This window comes from Canis lupus, chromosome 1, assembly GCF_003254725.2.
Source record: "Canis lupus dingo isolate Sandy chromosome 1, ASM325472v2, whole genome shotgun sequence".
NCBI classification, from domain to species: Eukaryota; Metazoa; Chordata; class Mammalia; order Carnivora; family Canidae; genus Canis; species Canis lupus.
In genome coordinates, this window is record NC_064243.1 from 38,340,212 (window position 1) to 38,362,629 (window position 22,418).

The 22,418-nt window shown below is 32.6% G+C and overlaps 1 protein-coding gene across 4 annotated transcripts in view; it reads left to right on the forward strand.

Annotated features, from left to right (window-relative positions):
• STXBP5 (syntaxin binding protein 5) overlaps positions 1 to 22,418 on the forward strand; it is a 167,731-nt gene that overhangs the window by 80,575 nt on the left and 64,738 nt on the right. For all 4 annotated transcript variants that reach the window (XM_025422509.3, XM_025422510.3, XM_049113579.1 and 1 more), the window contains exons 10-16: positions 14,537 to 14,691; positions 15,797 to 15,869; positions 19,034 to 19,181; positions 19,390 to 19,457; positions 19,732 to 19,772; positions 20,818 to 21,038; positions 21,231 to 21,409. In XM_025422509.3, coding sequence (XP_025278294.1) covers positions 14,537 to 14,691; positions 15,797 to 15,869; positions 19,034 to 19,181; positions 19,390 to 19,457; positions 19,732 to 19,772; positions 20,818 to 21,038; positions 21,231 to 21,409 — 885 coding nt within the window. The remainder of the gene's footprint in view (positions 1 to 14,536; positions 14,692 to 15,796; positions 15,870 to 19,033; positions 19,182 to 19,389; positions 19,458 to 19,731; positions 19,773 to 20,817; positions 21,039 to 21,230; positions 21,410 to 22,418) is intronic.

Genomic DNA, 22,418 nt, shown 5'->3' on the forward strand with positions numbered 1-22,418 from the left:
TTTAAACAGGCTGTAATAAAAACTCAGGGTGCATTTGTAATATTCTGGTTCTGAAAATATCTAAAAGTCTATTTCAGTCACACTCGCAAACTTGGTATCACTGAGTTTCCCCCACTGCTGCTAGAAGTGTATCCAGCCTAATTCTCTGAAGCCCAAAAACACACACCCTTGTGCAAAAAGCTTTTTTTCTCAGAACACAGGCTTGTTCTTGTATATTTTTTCCTTCTGCTATAGATTTTTCTTAAGTAACTATCTGTGTAATAACCTATAATGACACCCTGTGTTTACTGTGTACCAGACACTGTTCTAAGTGCTTTAAATATAGTAACTTAATCTTAGCAACCACTATGTGAGGCAGATATTATTATTACCTTTGTCTTATAGATGAGGAAACTAAAACAGAGAGGTTGAATAACTTGCCCAAAGTCATATACAAGTTGTAAACCGAAGATCCGGATTTATTCTGTACTCTTAATCACTGTATTTCCTTTTTAATGAAACCTGCTCTCTGCTCACATTAACCACCAATCTCCAAGATCATATTCATACCTACAGATCTCCCAGCAGCAATGGCTTTGCTAAACTACCCAATAAAACCGTGATGAAGAAACTTCACCTTCAGTCACAATATGTTTACCACTGAGAACAATGTTTTAGAATATAGTCTTTACATCAGTATGTACATTTGTATTGTCCTCTTCTCTCATGCATGGTGCGTCTTTTTATTTTCTTGCCACCAATGTATTAGAGTAGGCAAATGTTCCATATTCATTCTCTCTCCAACCCCAATTCATGATAAGCCATAGCAACCAGAAGAGAGCCTCATTCAGATAACATGCTACTTTCAGAGACAAAAGTAGTTCCCTTTTTTATTGTCTTAACAATTCTCATATCCTTACTTGAGATAAAACTAGCTTCTTGTCTTTTGAGTTCAAGACTTTTAGATGGCTTGGCTTCCAAGCACCAAGAAGAAAAAAAGCTAGGTGGACATCTATTATAAGCCAGGTATTCTGCTATGCAATTTGAATGCATTGCCTCCCATAATTTTCACAACACTATGAAATAGGTACTTTTATCATCTCCATTTAGGGATGTAAATAGTAAGTCTTAGTTTAAGTTAACTTGCCCTACGAAGTAGCAGAGCTGGAATTTGAGCTCAAGTTGACTCTGGAGATGGAGCATTTACCAGTACACCAAACACTCTCCAGTTAGGATGAATTAGGATATAATCGTCCTAATGATTCACAAGTCACTCAGTTTGCCAAGAACTGTTTTTTGTTTTGTTTTGTTTTGTTTTTTTAGGATTTTTTTTTTTTTTAAGTAATCTCTATACCAAGCATGGGGCTCAAACTCACAACCCTGAGATTAAGAGTTGCGTGTTCTGCCAACTGAGCCAGCCAGGTACCCCTGATTTCCTCTCTTAAACTTGCTAATTTATCAGATCATCTTCATAAATTTAACATTAAATCATACTCAATACAAGTAATTATATTAATGTGAACCAAAAGGAGATTTTGTCTGTGCCTCTTTAATAGGTTGAATAACTTAATGTGAGTAACTCAGAGGACTAGAGAGCTTCTTAGATAACTTCTAGGCTACAAATTCTAATTTTATGAGGTCTAGGTTTAGGTTTTATGGTATCCCTTTGTGGCCATGGCACTTGATCTTAACACTGTCTAGGAAAAATCCGTAAGTGGATTTATAATTAATTGTGTCTAATGAGAGACGACATCTTTGAGCCCAGAGACTCTTAAATTTCATATGCCTCATCAGATAACGTTTCCTGTTCTCATGTTAACCTTTCCCATGTTGGTGAGAAAGTTTCGATCTTAAGTTCACTAATTCTCATTTTATCACTATCTTCAGAGGCATTCTTATGACCCACTGGATTTTTATCTGTATTGTCTTCAGTCTGTCAAAACAAGAACACTTTCTCCCAGTTTTAATCTTCAAACCTCCTACCTAACTAGAATAACTCAGTATTCACTTTCTTAATTTTAAGGTAACATTTTGACTTACAGTCCCTTAACACTATAATTATAGAATCCCACATAGCTAGACAACAAAGACTACCAGATTGATGGCTCTATCTTCTGACATTAGAATACCTCATTTAGCAGCTATATGAAGATTGGGTTTTATCTGTGGCTTGCATTAATTTAAAGTGCTAAGATTCTTCTATTTTTAAGTTTTTCCCTAAATTAGTTCTTAACTCCTTATTAAATTAAAACTGATATCAGTAATTAAGTCTGCTGATAAATCCATTTTATATCACTCGCAAGTTTTACTTGTTAACTTTGTATGATAGTAAACATGTATTAATCCCTTGAAGTATATTTAACCAGTGGTAGTTGCCAAAATGAAGGTGAAGTGCCTTGAGTATAAGAAAAAGGAGGACATTCAGAATAGTTTCTTGACAGAAACTACCCTTTACAGCTAAGGTGCCTAGCACTGGTATTTTTTCATGAAAAACACCAAAATGAAGAGGTAGAAAAAGGAAGACTAGTAGATTTTGAACAGGAAAAGAAAAAAACAAACATAAAAACAAGATACTCCCAGGATGCATCGTGGAAATGTTTGTAGGAGAGAGTAAGCATTGTTTGCTGCTATAGAAAGATTGGTTAGAATGATAACAAAGATTAGAAGATACAGTTAAGGGGGAATGATTTGCAAGAGTATTTTATTAGCATTGTTTCAAACATGAGCCAGGTTGTAGGGACATTAAAAGAAGGAAAAAAGAAATGGGTGGATTAACAGAAAATACTGGTTTAGAAGATGTGTTAATGTTTTTAGCAGTAGATATAATTAGTATTTAAATCTCATCAGGAAGAGGGAGACATAGTTTTGTTTTTACTTTTAACTTGGGGAATTCCTCCATATGACAAATGGCAGAAAAGAATGAACTGTTGGAATAGGATATACACTGAAAATGAAAAGGAAATAATTTAGGAAGAAAGTTTTAGAGTGAATTTCTCATGATGAATTCAAAGTAGAGTTGGAGAAGATAATTTTCTTTCTTAAATACTAAAAGTATTGTGATATGATTATATGATCCAGATTCTTCCAGAAAAATTTTTGGCTACGGAACCAAAAGTCTTAGGATAGGTAAGTTTTGCGTTTGGAAATGGAACACCGAAATCAGTAAAGTAGAAGATGAGTAAAAAGTGAAATAGTAGAGGGGGGAGTGCTGGCCAAAGGAAGGAGTGAAGCTGAAGGAATCAAATGATGAAAGATAAGACTATTTTGGCCCCTCCTGTTGGAACCAGCACAGTTAAGCACTTGGTAAATGCTTGCTGAATGGATGAATCATAATTATATTCTAAATTTGTGTAGTGATTTTTGAGTGGCCTAGGAAGCAGAAAATCCTTTAGCATTATATATATTTATATATTTTATATTACGTTATAATACTGAAAGTACAATGACAGGGAAATGACATTAAAAATTGGCAAACTATTTCCATGGGATTTCATCGGAAAAATGCAGTTTCTTAAAAAAGTATGGTTAATCACAATTGTTATATTTCATTTCTTTTAAGATTTTATTTTTACATAACTTCTATACTGAACATGGAGCTCCAGCTCACAACTCCGAGATCAAGAGTGACATGATCTTCCAACTGAGCCATCCAGGCACCCCTTTTATTTTCGTGTTTAACCACTACTATTTTAAAGTTTTTTTGGAAGTACCTAGGTTTTTTATTTTTAAATTATAACATTAAAGTCTTCACAAAAGAAGCATATTACCTGTAATTTCTATTCTAAAACAATTTTTTTCTTTTGTTCATTTTCCTTCAGTCTTTTTTCAGATACATATCCAATTTCACCTAGTTATATTCTTAGAGCATATTCAGTCTGGTGGTGGGTTTTTTTTTCTATTTAACATATCTAAAGTATTACTCGTTTCTATCAGATTTTTTTAAAATAATCTTATAGGCTGTGTACTTAGACTAATTCCTCCCTTTTGCTGAACATTTAGTTTTTTGATATTATAATGAGGTTTTTCTTATTACAGATAAAAATATAGTAGTGAACAGATTCTCTTTTTTGACATTATAGATAATTCAACAGAAGATAGAAGATTTTTTACTATTGTACTATTTTTAAAGATTTTATTTATTTGAGAGAGAGAGAGCACAAGCAAAGGGAGAAGCAGACTCCCTGCTGAGCAGGCGGCCCAATGTGCAGGACCCCGGGACCATGATCTGAGTTGAAGACAGATGCTTAAACAATTGAGCCACTCAGGCACCCCTATTGTAGTATTGCTTTACAATAAATTTTCAGTGATGAAATTTTGAGGATAAAAGATTTTTATGAATCTTGACAAGGTCCCACATTGCAAATATCTGAAAATATCTTGAAAGATAATCTGTGTATACTTGAAAATATCTGTGTATACTTTAAAGAATGGAGTATAAACTATAACAATTTCATCAGTCTCATCGATGGGAGATGTTTTTGTTTTATTAATTACCTACCTTAAAAGTAAGCACTTAGGTTTTGAAATCATCTTAAATTTTGTAACCACAATGCAAACTCCTAAATGACTACTGGAATAAAGAAAAGGCAATCTGCTGGGATAATAGGGACTGAAGTTAAATTTGTTTCCATTTGCATATAAAATGGTGTTTCATAAAAATTTTATGATTCAGTTTTTTGCAAGCAGCCATCCAGCTGAGCTTTTATGTTTTAGCAGGGACCAAAATTATTTATATCCTTGTCCATGACCCTGTATCTAGAAACTGATGAATTTAACAAAGTTGGTATAATAATGGTTGATACTCACTTGGTAACAGTTCTTCCATTTCTGAAGTCCTAAAATAGAATTTAAAACCTTATAATTTTTTTTAAATTTAATCGTTTTTGATGTGTATTATTTATAAAAAGGCAGAGCTTTATTTCAAACCTAATTGTTTCCAATGTTGCTTATTTGTTAAAGCTATTCAGATATCCCTTTCTTACACTGCCTCTAATTTATTACTCCTGCTTTTTCTACTGCTGAAGTTCAATCTGAGCTTTCCTATAGTTTCTTCTTTTAGAGCCATTCCTTCTTTACCATCTTAATTGGTTCTTTGTTGCATCCTTAAAGCTTTATGGTTTTGTTCAAACTAATATAAGGCTTGTTTTCCATTGTTATTCATCCTAGTCTACTTTTTTTCCGTTATTAAAATGCATTCACTTGTGATTTGTACATGGACTGAATATCTTAGTGATAGTTCACTAATTGTTCTAATACTAGGCTGCTTATAATATATTGGTACCAGCTTATATGCTTTAGGTTATGTTGTTCTAAGGACAGGGATCAAATCCATGTAAGACCTTGTCCGCAATAAATGATTTTGAAAACTGCACAATGTTTTTTCATAGATAAGCTTTGAAATCATACTTTAACACCGTGAACTTTATTGTAGTTCATTTAATCACAATTTCCACATGACAAAGTCTGCATTGAAGATTTTAGATTTCTTTTTGAAAAAAAAATGTGTAATTGTTACATAAATTCTTTCATTTTATTGTTACTAGGGGAAAAAAAGTAGTGGACTAATAAAAATTACTGTGGGGTCCTATAAATCTCATGCATCCTAACCAACCTGAATTGTGAAACTATAATACATCGAAACCCCAAAGCATAATTTTTTCTGGAATTTGTACGGTTAGGCTAGGTCTACTAAATTCTGTACCTTTATCTCATTGACTTATCATGTTGATTTATATGTTTATTTTGCTTTCTAGTTTAATGTCAGCACTAGAATGAATGCTTTGCCCTGGAAAGCACAGGTAGAGAAGAGTTGTGTTTCCATAGACATGACAACTTCATCATAATAGCTTTTGTTATGACTATCAGCCTTTATTTGATTACAAGAGAGTATTATAATTCTTCTAAAGTTATTAAGATTCATGAAATGTTCAGTTTATAGGGACACGTAAGCAGATTTCTGCCTTCAAGGTTGGGAAGGTGTTCTGAGATCTTTTTTTTTTTTTTTTCCTTTTCCTAATTGAGGACTGTAGAATTCATAGATTCTTTTTCTGCCCTTATCTCCAAATTGAGTTTTGTCAGCCACTCATTTACATGAGATTTTCGGATGTTATGTAGTATGTTATTGCTAAATAACCCCTAAGTTTTTATATGATTGAAGAAGACATTAAAGTTTGGCTGGTAATGAAGAAAGATCATAAGGACTTTGATAAATCTGCATCACTGTATTAATAGTCAAGAGATCATAATTTAGAGAAGAATGGTACTAATAGAATCCCTATTAATTTAAGCTTATTATTATTATTACCTTTATTATAATACCCTTTATCATATAATCTCTTAATTTTAACCAATTAAACTTTTTTATTAAAATGAAAACCTGTCATTGCAATTTTATTTTGTGTGGGCTTCCTTTTTATGTTTATAGTAACAGTCCAAAAACTGGTCTGAGGACCCCTTTACAGTCTTAGTTGTCGAGAATCCCAAAGATCTTTTGCTTATGTGGATTTTACCTGTTGATATTTACCATACTAGAAATAAAGTTTAGAATTTAAAAAATGCTTATTCATTTAAAAATAACCCTTTGCATATTAACATAAATAAAACATTTTAAAATAACTATTTCTAAAAATATACTGGAATTGTTTATTTTGGAAATTTCCTTCAAGTTTGGTATAATAGACTACAGCTAGAGTCCAGGTCTGCTTCTATAGTCAGTCTTTTGCAATGTTCTTTTAATTGAGACATACGAAGAAAATCCAGCTTTACACAGATACTGTAGTTCGATTTTTAAAATAATGGTAAATATTCCTTGGTATTACACCAAAACTTGACAAGTGATAGATTATTAAGCATTAGTTGTAGTGTGAGATCTGAATCCCTTATCAGTAAATTTTTTGTACTCTGTTTCATGAAAATCCTTTGGTCTATCAGCGCTTGCAATGACTCACTCTTACATGCTTTTGTAACATCATGATACTAGTAAATTGGGAAATATTGATTGAGTCATTCATATCTTCTAGTATTGACACATTTCATTATATATTAAGTGGCTGATATCACCACTGATCTCATGAGGAAAGTCTATTTATGTATTGGGAAACTGAAATTCAGCATGGCATATAGAAGTTCCCAAACTCTTGATTTTTACTTGAAAGTCCAGATTTTATCATTGTAAACAAATAATATCAGTTGTTTTTTCTTAAAATAACATTCACTTCATTCATTTTTGAGAAGACGATTGTCAATTACCCAAGCCTAAATTATAGTCATCCTATCAGCAAAAATAATAGGTGACTTATATCACAACTCAGACAACTACACACGTGTTTTTCTGAAAGTAACTATCCAATTCAGTGTACAGAAGTATTTTGTATATCTTTCTTATTTTCCTAATAGAACATTAAAAAGGCATAGTAAGGGTCAAGATTTAAAATTAGTCATTTTACTGCTTCATCAAAGACATTTTGAAAAAGAAGGGGAAAAATCCTTTTAATGTGTGGCAATGAGGAATAAAATGAGTAAGTCTAGTTTGGTGCCATTGTTTTGATTCATGCTGAGATGCCAGGAGTTTAGTCCACCTACTATTACTTTTTTGCCATCAGTGCAAATATCAACACAGTGAAAAGGCAAATAGTGTCTTAGTATCATAGTGAAAATGGTTTTACCTGTGATCTTTTGAAAAGGGTGGGTCCTGGGAACCGCAAGAAGTTCACAGACCACACTCTGATATCACTGTTGTATACTTCATGGCTATTTATGAAAATGTTTGGAGATTCCACATTTTTGATAGCTAAGAGGATATATATTAAGTTTAATTACTATAACAGGTTTCATAAAAATTATATCAATAAAATATAAAATTAAAATCAACATTATGCAAATATACAAATTCACTCTACTAAAGCTGTATCATTGTTAAATTGGTCATTAAGTGAACAGAAAGTCTTCTAAATATGTTTCTTTATTTTTTTTCCCCAAACTTCTTTTTATCTGTATTAGCAAAGGAGAGTATAAGGGCTAGTCACTAGTGACATGGTTTGGAGGTGGCTATTCTAGTTCTCAGGGTCCTCTTAAAGTTGGCAAAGGTACAGATCTGAACTATAAAGACACCTGAAATATCATCATCATGATGCTAGTAGAGTAGTAGTCACTTTCTAACAATGTATTTTGTACCAGGCACTGTAATAAGCAATACATATATCACGTCACTTAATCTTTACAGTAACTCTGTGAGGTGTGTATTCCAGAAGAGAAAACTGAGGCTCAGATAATTAAAATTAAAGTTAAGTTATTCAGTCCTAATAGGCACAAAGTAAGAGAGCTAGGATCTGGACATAGATAACTTCTTCCAAAGTTTGAGTTATGACCCATTATGCTTCTCTGTATTCACCATTATCATAATACTTATTGTTAGCTACCTTGTTATTTCCTATTTACTCAAAAAGGTCTCTGGTGTAAACGAACTAGGGATGGTAGAAAGGGAGGTGGGCGGGGGGGATGACTGGGTGACGGGCACTGAGCGGGGCACTTGATGGGATGAGCACTGGGTGTTATTCTATATGTTGGCAAATTGAACACCAATCAAAAATAAATTTATTAAAAAAAAAAGGTCCCTGGTGAAAACTTTTCATAACTAAGCAGTAATTCTCTTATCAAATATTTGTTTTCGAGATCCACCTCTCTACTGAGACATGCCCAGTTAAAGAGTTCCATGGTTTCTGATTTAACTTCAGAGTGTGCAAGAGTATGGGGCCTTGCAGTGAGGCCTTCAAGGACATCCTCACATTTCCCCCTGGTAATGATAGGGTAGGTTAAGCAGTATCCTGAGAAAGCTCAACTTTTTGTTTTCTAGACTAGTACTAGTCAAAGTATGATGCATGGATGGATCCAGTCTGCTAATTCTCTGAGACAAAATACATGGAGAAATCAAAAGTGAAAGTATGGAAACTTGAGTATCATTTGACATCACTATAACATCTGTGCACACATTTAGTTGTTTTTCTTAAAAAACAGATTTTCCATGAATTGAAAAATTGCAAAAGTAGTTTGAAACTACCATAGTTTGAGAAGCATTGTTTGAAACTATAGCATTATATATTTAGAAAAATGCTTTTAATTCATCTCCCTATATTTTATTTTCTTTTTTGCCTCTCAGCCCTTAAAATTTTGTTTTTGAAACCCTTGTTTTTGATTATTCTATTTTGTTTTGATAGCTCAAAAACTTAGTAGAACTAAGAATTCATTATTACTTTTTGAGTGTGCTTCACAATTTGTCTTCCATTCGAACCATGTGTGCAAATGAACTTCTTATAATGGACACATACTGGGCAAAATCTAAGCTTTTAACTTTTTATATGAAAAGTTAACAAGTTGACACCAAATATGAGATCATGGTTGCATAGATTTCTATTGGACTATTCAAATTATATAATCATAATTTACATTTGGAATTTGAATTGAGGATCTTAGAAGTTTGATTATAGGGTCTCATAAAAATCATATGTTCATTCAATAAGAAGTTAAGCACTAGGGAGTCAGTGTTAAGCAGCTGACTCTTGATTTCAGCTCACGTCATGATCTCAGGGTAGTGTGAGATTGACCCCTGCGTCAGCGCTGGGTGTGGAGCCTACTTAAGATATTCCCTCTCCCTCTGCTCCTCATCCCCTCTACACCAAAAAAAGCTGAGCACTGAGGTTAGAGTGGTAAAGATATTTATTAGCTTTTAAGAGCTAAGGTATGATTCTGCTCACCAAGTATATAGTTGTGTTTCCTTTAAAATTGAATGGCATATCTCCATTTGAAAAAAGTTGGAAAATTTGATAACATGTAAATCAGTGACATATGAGACAATTTGGGGCTTAAATTCCAATTTTAGAAATACGGAGAGGTAGTGAATAATACAAGTGGCAGTACTAATTATGCAGAAAGAGTATCAGAATAGGACAATAGTTATATTTCAGACTTTAGACTATTTATTACCAAATCTGGCCAAATATTACCAAATCCTACAGCATTTCTGATTTTAATTCCTAATACTAGTGACCATCTGAGCAGTAAGTGTAGTAATATTTAAATGTATTTGATAAATACTTTTTGGGATATCTAGCTATGGCCTGAGAATGCACAGGTAAATTATACATTCTGTGTCCTGAAGGAGCTTACAGTACAAAGGGAAACTAGATAAACATAATGGCGATTCAGTATGGTAAATGCTGAGAAGAGGTAGGCACAGGGATGCTTTAGAACATAGGGAGGGAATCCAGTACAGTCAGGGTGGATGGATCAGGGAAAGTTTTTCTGAGGAGATGATAATTGGACTGAGTTTTAAAATTTTAAAGTCAAACAAAATGAGAGGAAGTATATCTCAGGCAATAAACAATGTGTGCAAATACTATTATAATAATTTCAGCTACAGTTTATTAGGGTCAGAACTAAAGTCATTATGGGGATGAAATGGACAAGACAGGTTCTTAAGATCCTAATAGAGGAAACAGGATGCATTTTATAAGATTTGGAGTTGGGTCATCTCTTACCACGTATTGCTTTACTCAGTGTGTTGTGGCCCCACTGGCCATTTAGTTCCTCAGATATATCAAACTCATTCCTGACTTGGGGTCTTTGCTGTTGTTATTCCTGCTGCCTAGAATGTATATTCCTTTCTCCTCAACCCCACGCTGTTTAAGTAACTGGTTGCTCATCATTCTAGCTCTGCTCATATGTCATTACTTCAAGGATCTTTTCTGACCATCTTACAGTAACTGCTCTATCACCTCCCTTGCACCCAGGTCACCACTCCACCTTGTCTTATTCTCTTTGTAACACTTGTTCCTATGTGCTTGTCCATGTAGACTAGACATGAGAGCACTGTTTTATTTTCAGCAATACAGGTGCTCAAAATAAATTTGAAAATTTGAATGAATGGGTAATGTTATAGAACTGAGTGGAACAAATTGCTTATAAAAATGGCTTTTTGGGTAGAAGTGCCTTCCTTAAGTTAAAAGTGCTTCGTATGAAACAACTGGAGCCAAACCACTTATCAAGGCCAGCCTGGGGAATTAGTCAGAAGGACAAAGGACAAAGACACTTTTAAGTGTCTACCCTCTTAAAAATTTCAATCAGATTTTAAAAGGTCCCAGTAAATTTAAAAAAATTTAAATGATAGTAAGTTAGAGAGTGGTAGTATCACATACACTTCTATTCATTCATTCATTTACTTATTCTATTAATTCATTACTTAGGGATATAGCAATGAACAAAAATGTCCAGAGGCACTTGGATGGCTCATTTGGTTAAGCATCTGACTCTTGACTTCAACACAGGTCATGATCTCAGGGTAATGAGAGCCAGCCCCACATCGGGCCCCATGCTAGGCATGGAGCCTGCTTCTCTTTTCCTTTCCCTCTGCCCATCCCTGCATGCACAGGTGCATGGTGCTTGCTTTCATTCGTAGGTAGGTAGGTAGGTAGGTAGGTAGGTATATAGATAGATAAAATGTCCAGATACCTTTCTAATGTGGATATCTTCACAAAATGACAGTCTTGAGGAACACCCAATATCATTGAAAGAAATTCTACTGAAATTATACTTAAAGTTACAGGCTAAAAATTATATTACCTCCAGGCCTTATTATAACATCAAAAAAGATAAAATTGTGTTTAAAAACAATAAGATTATCTACCTCCATAATTCATACACTACCTAGAAATAATCTAGACTTCGAGAATTTTTTATGTAATTCTAAATACCAGTAAAACAACTTATATAATTTTCACTATCTAGTATTAAAATATTTTATCATTGTATTTATGACTACTTGTAAAATAATCATCTCATTAATATCTACTCTTCAAAGTTTCATTCTTTATAATGAAAAAATATCTGTTGGGTAATTAAATATATACGTATATATGCATATCTATATGTATTTACTGCTAGATTTAGGGAACTTTGATAATTATGTAAAATACCTTGGTATTTCTTTGAAACTGTTTCTTACTCATATTTTTTATTCATATATTTTTGTCACTTTTTTCATCATATATGTTTTCACTTTTAACAGTAGAAAAGAAGTGTAGGCAACTTGCAAGACCAGTGGATACACACCTAGTTGCCTTTTGAAGATAAATCTACCCGATTGCCATGGTGTTATTAAATACCATAGTAAGAATTTATCTAATAAATGAGTGACTTACCTGGCAAACCTACCTGGTATTTCCATGGAAATTTTATTCTGTAGTGAAGTTCAGCATCTACCTCTTCCTATTTCTTACATTAATAATTTTTTTTTAAGTTGGCTATGTGTAAAAACATCGATCAGACTATTTTTAAATATTACATATAAAATACATGTGGCCCGGGCTTCCCACTCTTTAAAAGATAAAGTTGGATTCTTCATCCTTCTTCCTAGTATTTTGTATTCAGTTATGTGCTATATTTCAAAGTACACGAGAGGAAATGTATCCTCTTTATTCATTATATGTGATAAGAAGGAAAGAAAATTAAATATGCTTTCCTAGCTACAGCCATAATAATACTATGCAAAGAGACTGAAACAGTGTATTGGTGTACAATACAATTAGCGTAATTCTGTTTGGGAATTTTAAGCTTTGATTACTGTTGCTTAGGTGGAAAAATAAGATTACCCAAATCAGTTTAGTGGCAAAAAATTTAAATGATAGTAAGTTAGAGAGTGGTAGTGTCACATACACTTCTATTCATTCATTCGTTACTTATTCTATTAATTCATTACGTTACGGATATAGCAATGAACAAAATGAACAAATCTTGCCCTCAAGGAGCTTGCATTTTCATGAGAAAACCAATAAGCAAATAAATAAGTTTTAATGCTATGAAAAAAATAAAACAGGGACACATGAAAGTATAGTTTTAAATAAAATAGACATATATACATGTTATTTTATGTACTTAAATAGGTAAAATGTTTAAGTATTGAACAGTTGAGTTATTTGACTTAATATATTTCTTTATAAATTATACACTTGTACTACTAGTCTAAGTAAATTTTAGTGGAGTTTATTCTAGAGTGTAAGATAAAAATAAATATAATTTAGACATTCTAATGTTACTTTCCACATGTCAAAAGAAGGGAAACTTTCATAATGGATAATAATTGTAATTTGATGATCATAGTAATAATAATAGGTAAATCTTACCAAAGGTGTATTATGTGCTAGACATTGACCCCAGTGCTTTCTGTATATTAATTCAACAATTGTCTGAGGGTAGATACATGTCATTCAATCTCCATTTTATAGATGCAAAAGTTAGGCACAGAGAGGTTAAGCAGCTTGTCCAGTATCATCACACAGAAAGGAAAACCAGCTGAAATTTAATTTAAATTCAGATAGCTTAGTTCCCAAACTAGCACTTTTTTTAGAAGTAACAAAGTATTGCTTTGATCTTATTGTTTCATTATTCACAGCCTTTTAACAACAAACAAGCTCTAAGTTAAATATAAAAATTAGCATTTTTTGTAAAATAATAGTAAATAGGAACTAGTGTTTGTAACAATTACATATTATTACATACCGTTTATATCCGATGTAGAGGAAGAAGATGGATCTACTGACCTTAAAGTGAGCATTCAGAAACTACCTAAAAAATCATAAATAAAGAGATTTAAGAAAATCTTACATCAAACTTTTAACATCATTTATTTAATGTATCATAAACAACTTCTCCTCCCCCAGCAAATAGTGAGACACATAGCAGACCAAAAGCTAATTCCTTAGAATGCAAAGAACTCTTATCAATAAAACAATTAGAAATAGATTACTAATATAATGAAAACATGAACAAAAAACTTGAATAATCAAGACAAAGATGAATACAGGCCAAAATATATATAGAGATACTTTGTCTTTTGCACATTTAAGAAATACAGTTTTAAAAAGTGGGTCTAGGTAAATCACTAAGTAGTGGTTAATAGAGAGAGTTGTAGAGTTAATTAGATCTAAGTGGCAAGCCCTCAGCTGCTAGATGTACATGGGAGCTTTGGTTTAAGAGCATACCAGCCAAAATTCCAGAAGTAAGCCCTACAGAAAATGATTTTTAGTGACTGTTTTCTCAAGAGTGATTCATAGCTAGTACATTTCTGATACATCAGTGAGAAGTTAATTTGTTACATACAGTTAATGCCTCAGGCCATTAACATTCTCTCTTAGACCTTCTGTTGAGAAGGCCTGGTTATTAGGATTGGAAATAAAGGTAGTTCATCCAAGATACTTGACCTATAGTAACCCAGAGAGAATTTTTTGACAGTTGTATAAAGAAGATAAAGGAAAAAAATTTTAGAAACCAAGGGGAGGTATGAAAGAGTCGAATATAGTCAATGTTCATTCTTATTGTATGGTAATTTTCATGAATTCACTTGGGTCTCACCTAGTGCAATTTTAAAAAGTCACATATGAATATTCAATTAAATCATGCATTAAAATGTGTTAGAATTTTTTATTTCACTAAATAAAAAATTTATGATATGGCAAGAAAATAGTCTTCACTATGCTTTTATAATCCTGCCTATGTATTTTATTTCCAGGGAACCTTTTATTATTTTATCAGGAGGTTTGTCCTATGATACTGTAGGAAGAAGACCCTGCTTAACAGTTATGCATGGGAAAAGTACTGCTGTGCTGGAAATGGACTATTCAATTGTCGATTTTCTAACGCTGTGTGAAACACCATACCCAAATGGTAATAAGCTTTGCATCTTTAAAACTCATTCTCTATAGATATCTGCTATTCAGAACAAAGACCTATAGGTTTTCTAAATAGTTTCCTTATCCTAGTTTGCTGTAATTCTTCTGGGAGAGAGATGCTGTCTTTATAACTTCACAAGTTTTATTTCAGAAGTTAATAAGCTTTATCTGTTTAGTATGACATAGTAGTAGTCTTTAGTGCCACTTAAGGATAAACGAAACAGTTTCTTTAGAATTCTATAAAATACTAGTGTATTAGTCAAGGTTCTCCAGAGAAACAGAACCAATAAAGTATAGAGAGAGCAAGAAAGAAAGAATGAATTTATTTTAAGAAATTGTTTCATATAGTTGTGGGGGCTAATCAGTCAGCTTCATTGTGCAAGAAGATAGCAGGCTGAAAATTCAGGAAAGAGCTGTTGTCTTGAGGCAGAATGCCTTCTTTTTTGAATCTATCTTTGCTCTTAAGGCCTTCAGCTGATTGAAGCCCACCCACATTATATCTGATATTGATTTAAATGTTAATCACATCTGAAGAATACCTTCACAGCAGCATCTGGATTGGTGTTTAACCAAACAACTAGACATCAAAGCAAGGATAAGCTGACACATAAAATTAACCATCACAACTATCATATATTCTTTCAAGAGGAATTTAAATCTGGATATGTTTTACTTCATTTGAAATAAATTGAGATGTAAAACTGTAATGCATTTTATAGTTAAATAGGTGCATATAAAATAAAGAAATTAGTAGTATTCAAGTTCCTATGAGATACAATAGTAAGAATTATTCTTATGGGTGTTGTAATTTAAATTTTGGGTTTGTTGCCCATGCCCTGTCTTGGATTTTGTAATACCATAGAAGTTACTATGAACTTCTTGTCTTATTCATCTTTACAAAACTGAAATAATTTTTTCTGAGTTATTACATAGATTTATCTCATTTAAAACAAAGTAGTCTTAAGTTATATAAAATAGATGAGAATGTTACATACTTGAGAGAATGGAATAAAATTAAAAACAAGCAAATATTTATTACCTAATTTGCTGTCTTCTTGCATATTTAAAACTATTGTTCATGCATTGTTTTCCTATTCCAGATTTTCAGGAACCATATGCTGTGGTGGTTCTTCTGGAAAAAGATTTAGTACTTATAGACCTTGCTCAAAATGGGTAAGAAATAAAATTTTGTGAGAGATTATTTTAGGATGTGATGAAAAAGACTCTTTTTAGCATAGGATTGGCTATTTCTCTTTGAAAACACTACATTTATACCCATAATATTGACCTTTTTTTTTTTTTACAATTCCAGGTACACATTTCTGATTACCTGTCAGATTTTTCTAATATGTTGTTCATATAGAATTTCCATTTTTTAAGTCAAAATTTGTTGAAATTTTGAAATTTCATGATTCAACCTAATACTTGGGCACCTTGGAGACAAACAAAATGAACAAAACCAAAATTAATCCCATCACATTTTACCTCCATATAATAAGCTCTGTGGTCTCCCCAGCCCTATTGCACTCTTGGTGGCACTGTTATGAATACATTGTCAGAGTAACTTTACACTCAGTACCAAGATTGCCATTCTCCTCTTTTGAGAGTCTTATACTCTACTGATGGAGCCAACCAAATGCCCTGTTAGTCTCCTCTTTAAACCACTGTGGTCTCTACTGCTTTGATTTGAAAGCACCTTCCCAGCCTACTACTCTTCACAGTAGGAACTTAAGATACCTTTCCAACCTGATTTTTCACTATCTTACTACAGGTGCCTTATTCCCTAGAAAAACTGAACTGTGATCATACTTCAGTGTCTTTTCTTACAGGTTCCCAACAGCTGCAAGGAGATTTTATGTATATGTGTGTATGTATATATATATACACATACACACATATACATACACATATATATACACATCTATCTTATCTGTAAATTGCCTCCATAGCTCCTTTGCAACTTTTTGTGGTATTTGTCATGTTCTGCTTTTTCTAACATAGATGATAGGGTTTACTTATAAATTCTATGAAAGATATTACATTATTTATTTGTATCTCCTGAGAGATAATCATTAAACATTAAATTGAGTTTACCCATTCACGATTTCAGTATTTCTCAGCAAGGGGATATTTTGCTTCCCCTAGCCCCAGATACTTGACAAAGTCTGTATAAATATCTTTTGTAGATGCTACTGGCATCTAGTGGTAGAGGATATGGATGCTGCTAAACATCCACAGTACACAGGGGAGAGTCCTTATAATAAAGAATTATCTGGTCAAAAATGTGAATAGTGCCAGGATTGGGAAACCCTGAAGAATAAGTGAACAATATTATTTAACTTTATTTTAAGGCATTCCTAGGTTCACATCAACTTAGTATGTACTACTTGTAATTATTAATTGGGTATTTCTTTTCCTTTTAAAAAATTGCAGGACCATAAGTGGATCAAAGGAATTTAAAAACATTTCTAAATGATCTCGGGATCCTGGGATCAAGCCCCCGCATGAGGCTCCCTATTCAGAGGAGAGCCTGAGTCTTCCTCTACCCCTCCCCCTCCACTCATGCTCCCTCTCTATCCCTCTCTTTCTCTCTGAAATAGAGATAGATAGATGTAAATGACAGTCCTAGAATAAGTTATTCTTTTAAAAAAAGAGAGATTTATTTATTTATTTTAGAGAGAGCATGTGGAGGAGGAAGGGCAGAAAGAGAGGGATAGACAGTCCTAAGCAGACTCCATGTTGAGTGCAGAGCCCAGTGCAGACCTGGCACCATAACCCTGAACTCATGACCTGAGCCAAAACCAGGAGTCAGATGCTTAACCGACTGTGCCAGGCAGGCACCCCTAGAATAACTTATTCTTAATATAATTTTATTTTCTTGTCTTTGCTAACTATTCATATAGTATATGAGACTTTTATGTGTTGTCTATACTGATATATATGTAAGTTAAAATACTGTGCAAATAACCTGTGACTAGGCATTTTATTTATCAAATGCATCAATTAAATGTATAATAATAGAATCGTTGAGCTTAAGGATTATAAAGTGTTGTTATAAAGAGAACAAAGTTACCTGCCATGTTTTTAATTCATATTTTTGTTGAGTTTTTCCTTGTGTTTTTATGTGGTTGAGGAAGGAGTTACAACAGTTTGGTTCATTTTGAAATCTAGAAAGGACTTTTCTGAAAATATTCTTCTCTGATTTTTAAATGATTGTCAATAGTAGACTGATAAATACATCTAATTTTTGCAGATGTGCCACTCTGAACTTTTTAGAGTTTTTACGCCATATTCTGGTTTTCCAGATATTTTTAAGTAATCATTCTCAAGGAATTCAAACCAGAAAAGAATATCATTGCATATGTAGTAAGGGTTTTACTTTAAAATTAAAATTTTTGAAAGCATTTTTTGCTTTATTTAATGAAATAATTTCATATCTAGAAAGCCTTTAAGGTAGAATTTTATTATCACCGAAACAAGAGAGCATCTCTATATTATTATTATTTTTTAAAGATTTTATTTATTTATTTATTCATGAGAGACACACACAGAGAGAGAGAGAGAGAGAGAGGCAGAGACACAGGCAGAGGGAGAAGCAGGCTCCATGTGGGGAGCCCGACATGGGACTCGATCCCGGGTCTTCAGGATCAGGCACTGAGCTGAAGGCGGCGCTAAACCGCTGAGCCACCCCGGCTGCCCCGAGCATCTCTATATTAAATGTTGTACCAGGCATTACATTGATGGGGAAAAAAGGAGAATTGAAAATTTGTATTAGCTCTACTGACATAAAGATCTAAGATCTATTGATTGAGAACTTTATACCTTAATGCTAAAGTGCACAGGTTAAATTCTAGCTAGCTGGCATGCCTTTGGCACATTACTCTGTTTGTTCTTCCGTAAAATGTCTACATCTTATGTTTGGTGCAAAAAGCAAATAAGATAAATGTACATATAAAGCACTCAGGCCAGTATGTGCCACATGGTACAGAGTTCCAACTGCAGCTTTTCTATTTATTGTTCTAACTGAGCAACTTGCATTATAAAAGATGCCTTTTTTTTTTTTTTTTTTTTTACATAGTTACATGAATGAAATCTGTTAAATCTCTGGTAGAATGTATTTTTGTAGTTTCCAAAAATACAGAGAAGAGCATTGTATCCCCAAAGTTAAAATGTAAATTCAGGTAATATGTTATATGGATCTTCAGAGGCTATTATCTTTAAATTAATCAAAGTTTAAAAAATGTTTTCATTCCAAAGCTGTAAGTATTTTTTTAGGTTCTCATTTTCGTTTTAATTTTATTAAATTAATAAATATTTCTCTTTTCCTGTTGTTAAAGATATCCTATATTTGAAAATCCATACCCTTTGAGTATACATGAATCACCTGTTACATGTTGCGAATATTTTGCTGGTTGTCCTGGGGACCTTATTCCTGCACTTTATTCTGTTGGAGCCAGACAGAAACGTCAAGGTTACAGCAAAAAGGTATAGAACATGAGTTTTAGTAATTAATGTTACATTTCAGTAATTTATATGTATCACCGTGGAGTATTTTATAACATTGATATCTTTTTTAGAGAAAGTATATAGAAAATCCCTTTTTGAAGCAAAATATGTTTTTTACTGTTGTCATAGAAATATATATGAAGATGTATGCTTGGAAGTTGCTTTATACAATAATTTTTTTTTATAGGAATGGCCCATTAATGGAGGTAATTGGGGCTTGGGTGTTCAAAGTTACCCAGAAATAATTATTACAGGGTAAGTAAAATCCTGTTTCACCACTAAATCTCTAATAGCTAGATATAATTAAGACTACATGAATATTAATTAATTGGGCAGGTAATGCTTTCCTTTATGCTGTAACTTATTAAGAAATGTTGTTGTCTGGAACCTGCCAGTTTACCCTGAATTTTATGCTGCTTTATTTTGGTTGCTGTCTTTTCACATAACAGTATACTTCAAAGAAAGAAAAATATGTAGGGTTTTTTTTTTCTTTTTTTCTTCACAATTTTAACTCATTTGCTTTTCATAGGCATGCTGATGGATCAGTTAAGTTCTGGGATGCTTCTGCAAGTAAGTAATTTGAATATTATTTGTTATATGTTACACAATCACTGTAACATATACAACATGTTTTATAATTGCATAACCAATATTTAATTTAAAATGTGGGAGCTATGAGTTTAATACCTGATTTATCAAGTATAGTTTAGAATTTCTAATAGATGTTTAAGATATTTATAAGGATATTAACCAGTAAATCAAGAATGATTCTCAACAAAAGTAATCAAATTCTGTCTTCAAAATTTCCTTAAATCAGAGATGAAAATGGGAATATATTTCAAATCAACAGAAATTTGTAGAATAATTTTAATGCCTGGGTTTTTATTTTAAGATTTGTTTTTTCATGAGAGACACAGAGAGAGAGGTAGAGACACAGGTAGAGGGAGAAGCAGGCTCCCCGCAGGAAGCATGACATGGGATTCGATCCCTGAACTCCAGGATCATGCCCTGAGCCAAAGGGAGACGCTCACCCGCTGAGCCACCCAGGCGCCCCCTAATGCCTGATTTTATACTAACAGTAATTTGTGCTTTCTTGACAGAATATATATATATATAGTGCTTACACAATATCAAAAAAGGAAAGAATGGTTTGAATCATCAGTGTTTGCCAAATATATATAGCAAACAGTGAGAATCCAGTTAACTTGTGATCTTTTGTGTTTCATCATATAGAAGTGTGAGATAATATTTATTAGTACCTTTTACAGAGAAAATATGTAGAAAATCATTTTAGAAAGCAATTATGTTCTTTATTATTTTCATTATATTTATACTTTTTTTTGCAAAATCTATTTGTCTTTTTTCAGGTTATCTAATTCATTATCATGTGTTTTTTGTTTTGTTTTTAATAGTACACCTTTTTTTTTTTTTTTTTTTTTTTTTTGGTCAATAGGTACAGTGATTGCATTATCTAAAAGTGTAATTGAGAAATATAGACCTGAAAATAAAAATATGGTTCAAATAATATAGGCTGTTTTCCTTAGATAGTTTGACTGACTAGATATTACCTTGTATTCTTTTTGTATTAAAGTATCTAACAAATGTTTTTTTCTAGTAACTCTGCAAGTATTATATAAACTAAAGACATCTAAAGTATTTGAAAAATCAAGAAATAAAGATGACAGACCAAACACAGACATTGTAGATGAAGATCCATATGCCATTCAGATTATCTCCTGGTGTCCAGAAAGTAGAATGCTGTGTATAGCTGGAGTTTCAGCTCATGTCATTATTTACAGATTCAGCAAACAAGAAGTGATAACAGAAGTCATTCCGGTAATAGTCTCTTAATTATTTTCAGTGTCAAATGTCTGACATTTAAAATTTTTGAACTATTTAAATTATTTGAAGTCAATTTTATCTAGAATTTTTAAGAACACTTAAGTGTTTACATCGCCATCTATCTTTTGTGGAAAGTGTATAAGATGAATAATTATTAAAAGAAGAACTGTCTTTCTTTTACAACAGATGCTTGAAGTTAGATTGTTATATGAAATAAATGATGTGGAATCCCCAGAGGGCGAACAGGCGCCGCCTTTGCCAACACCAGTGGGGGGCGCCACTCCTCAGCCCATTCCTCCTCAGTCTCATCCTTCTACCAGTAGCAGTTCATCTGATGGGCTTCGTGATAATGTCCCTTGTTTAAAGTATGTTATTAAAAAATACAGATGTTTTGGAAATAAGATAAATTTAATTTAGATAAATTACAAGCTTTATTACAGTGATAATTTCCTGTGATAGAGAAAAATGACATTTCTTTCTGGGTTGTGCTGTGGTTAATACAACCCATTCTTCTGTGGTATCAAAAGGAATATGATTGAATTCCATGATTTTTATCTTTAAAGTGCTAAGATTTGATCTGTAAACATACCCGTAGAACAGCGTGGATCTTTTCTGTATATATAGCTCAATCTTCACATCTATAGATGTTTTCTACTCTGGATTCAATGTGGATCAAATATATATGTAGACTGCTTTCTACTGCTCTGAAAGTTCTGTTTTTTTTGTCTTTAGAGATTCAGTCATTTTGTAATCATTTTCTTGGCTTTCTGAATCTTCTCTAGCACACCAGTATCATTATTTAAATGCCTTTATTGTAGCATTCTGGATATGAATACATTTTGCTTTTTTAAACAGGAATAAATTGGGTACAACTTTCTTATCCTTTCTTTTTCTGACTTATATTATTGAGTTGTTAAATGTTTTAAAGGATATGAGCCTTAAATATGACATAGAAATAAAAGAATGAGGAAAAAGTTAAGATCACTGAAAAATTTTATAAGACTGTGATTAATTACATTTACAAAGAAGTTCAGTTGGGGTAATAACTAAAAAAAGTGGTTATGGAAAATGTCAAAGAAATTCAGTACATGAGTTGAGGTGCAAAAGCCAGATTAGTAGATTCAAGGTAGGGAGGCCTAATGAGAGATCATTGGCATTTGTTAAAAGAACCAGGTTTTGTCCTGGTTGTATTTTAGATCTACTGGAGTTTCTTCTCTTGATGAGTAGTAAAGAATTGCTGTGGAGAATGTCTGTGTAACTAGCATTGCATTGCAATGACTCCAAAGATATGGGCAGATTTTTTTATAGCATAGTCATTTAAAAGGTGTAGACTTTTTTTTAAAGATTTTTATTTATTTATTTGAGAGATTAGCA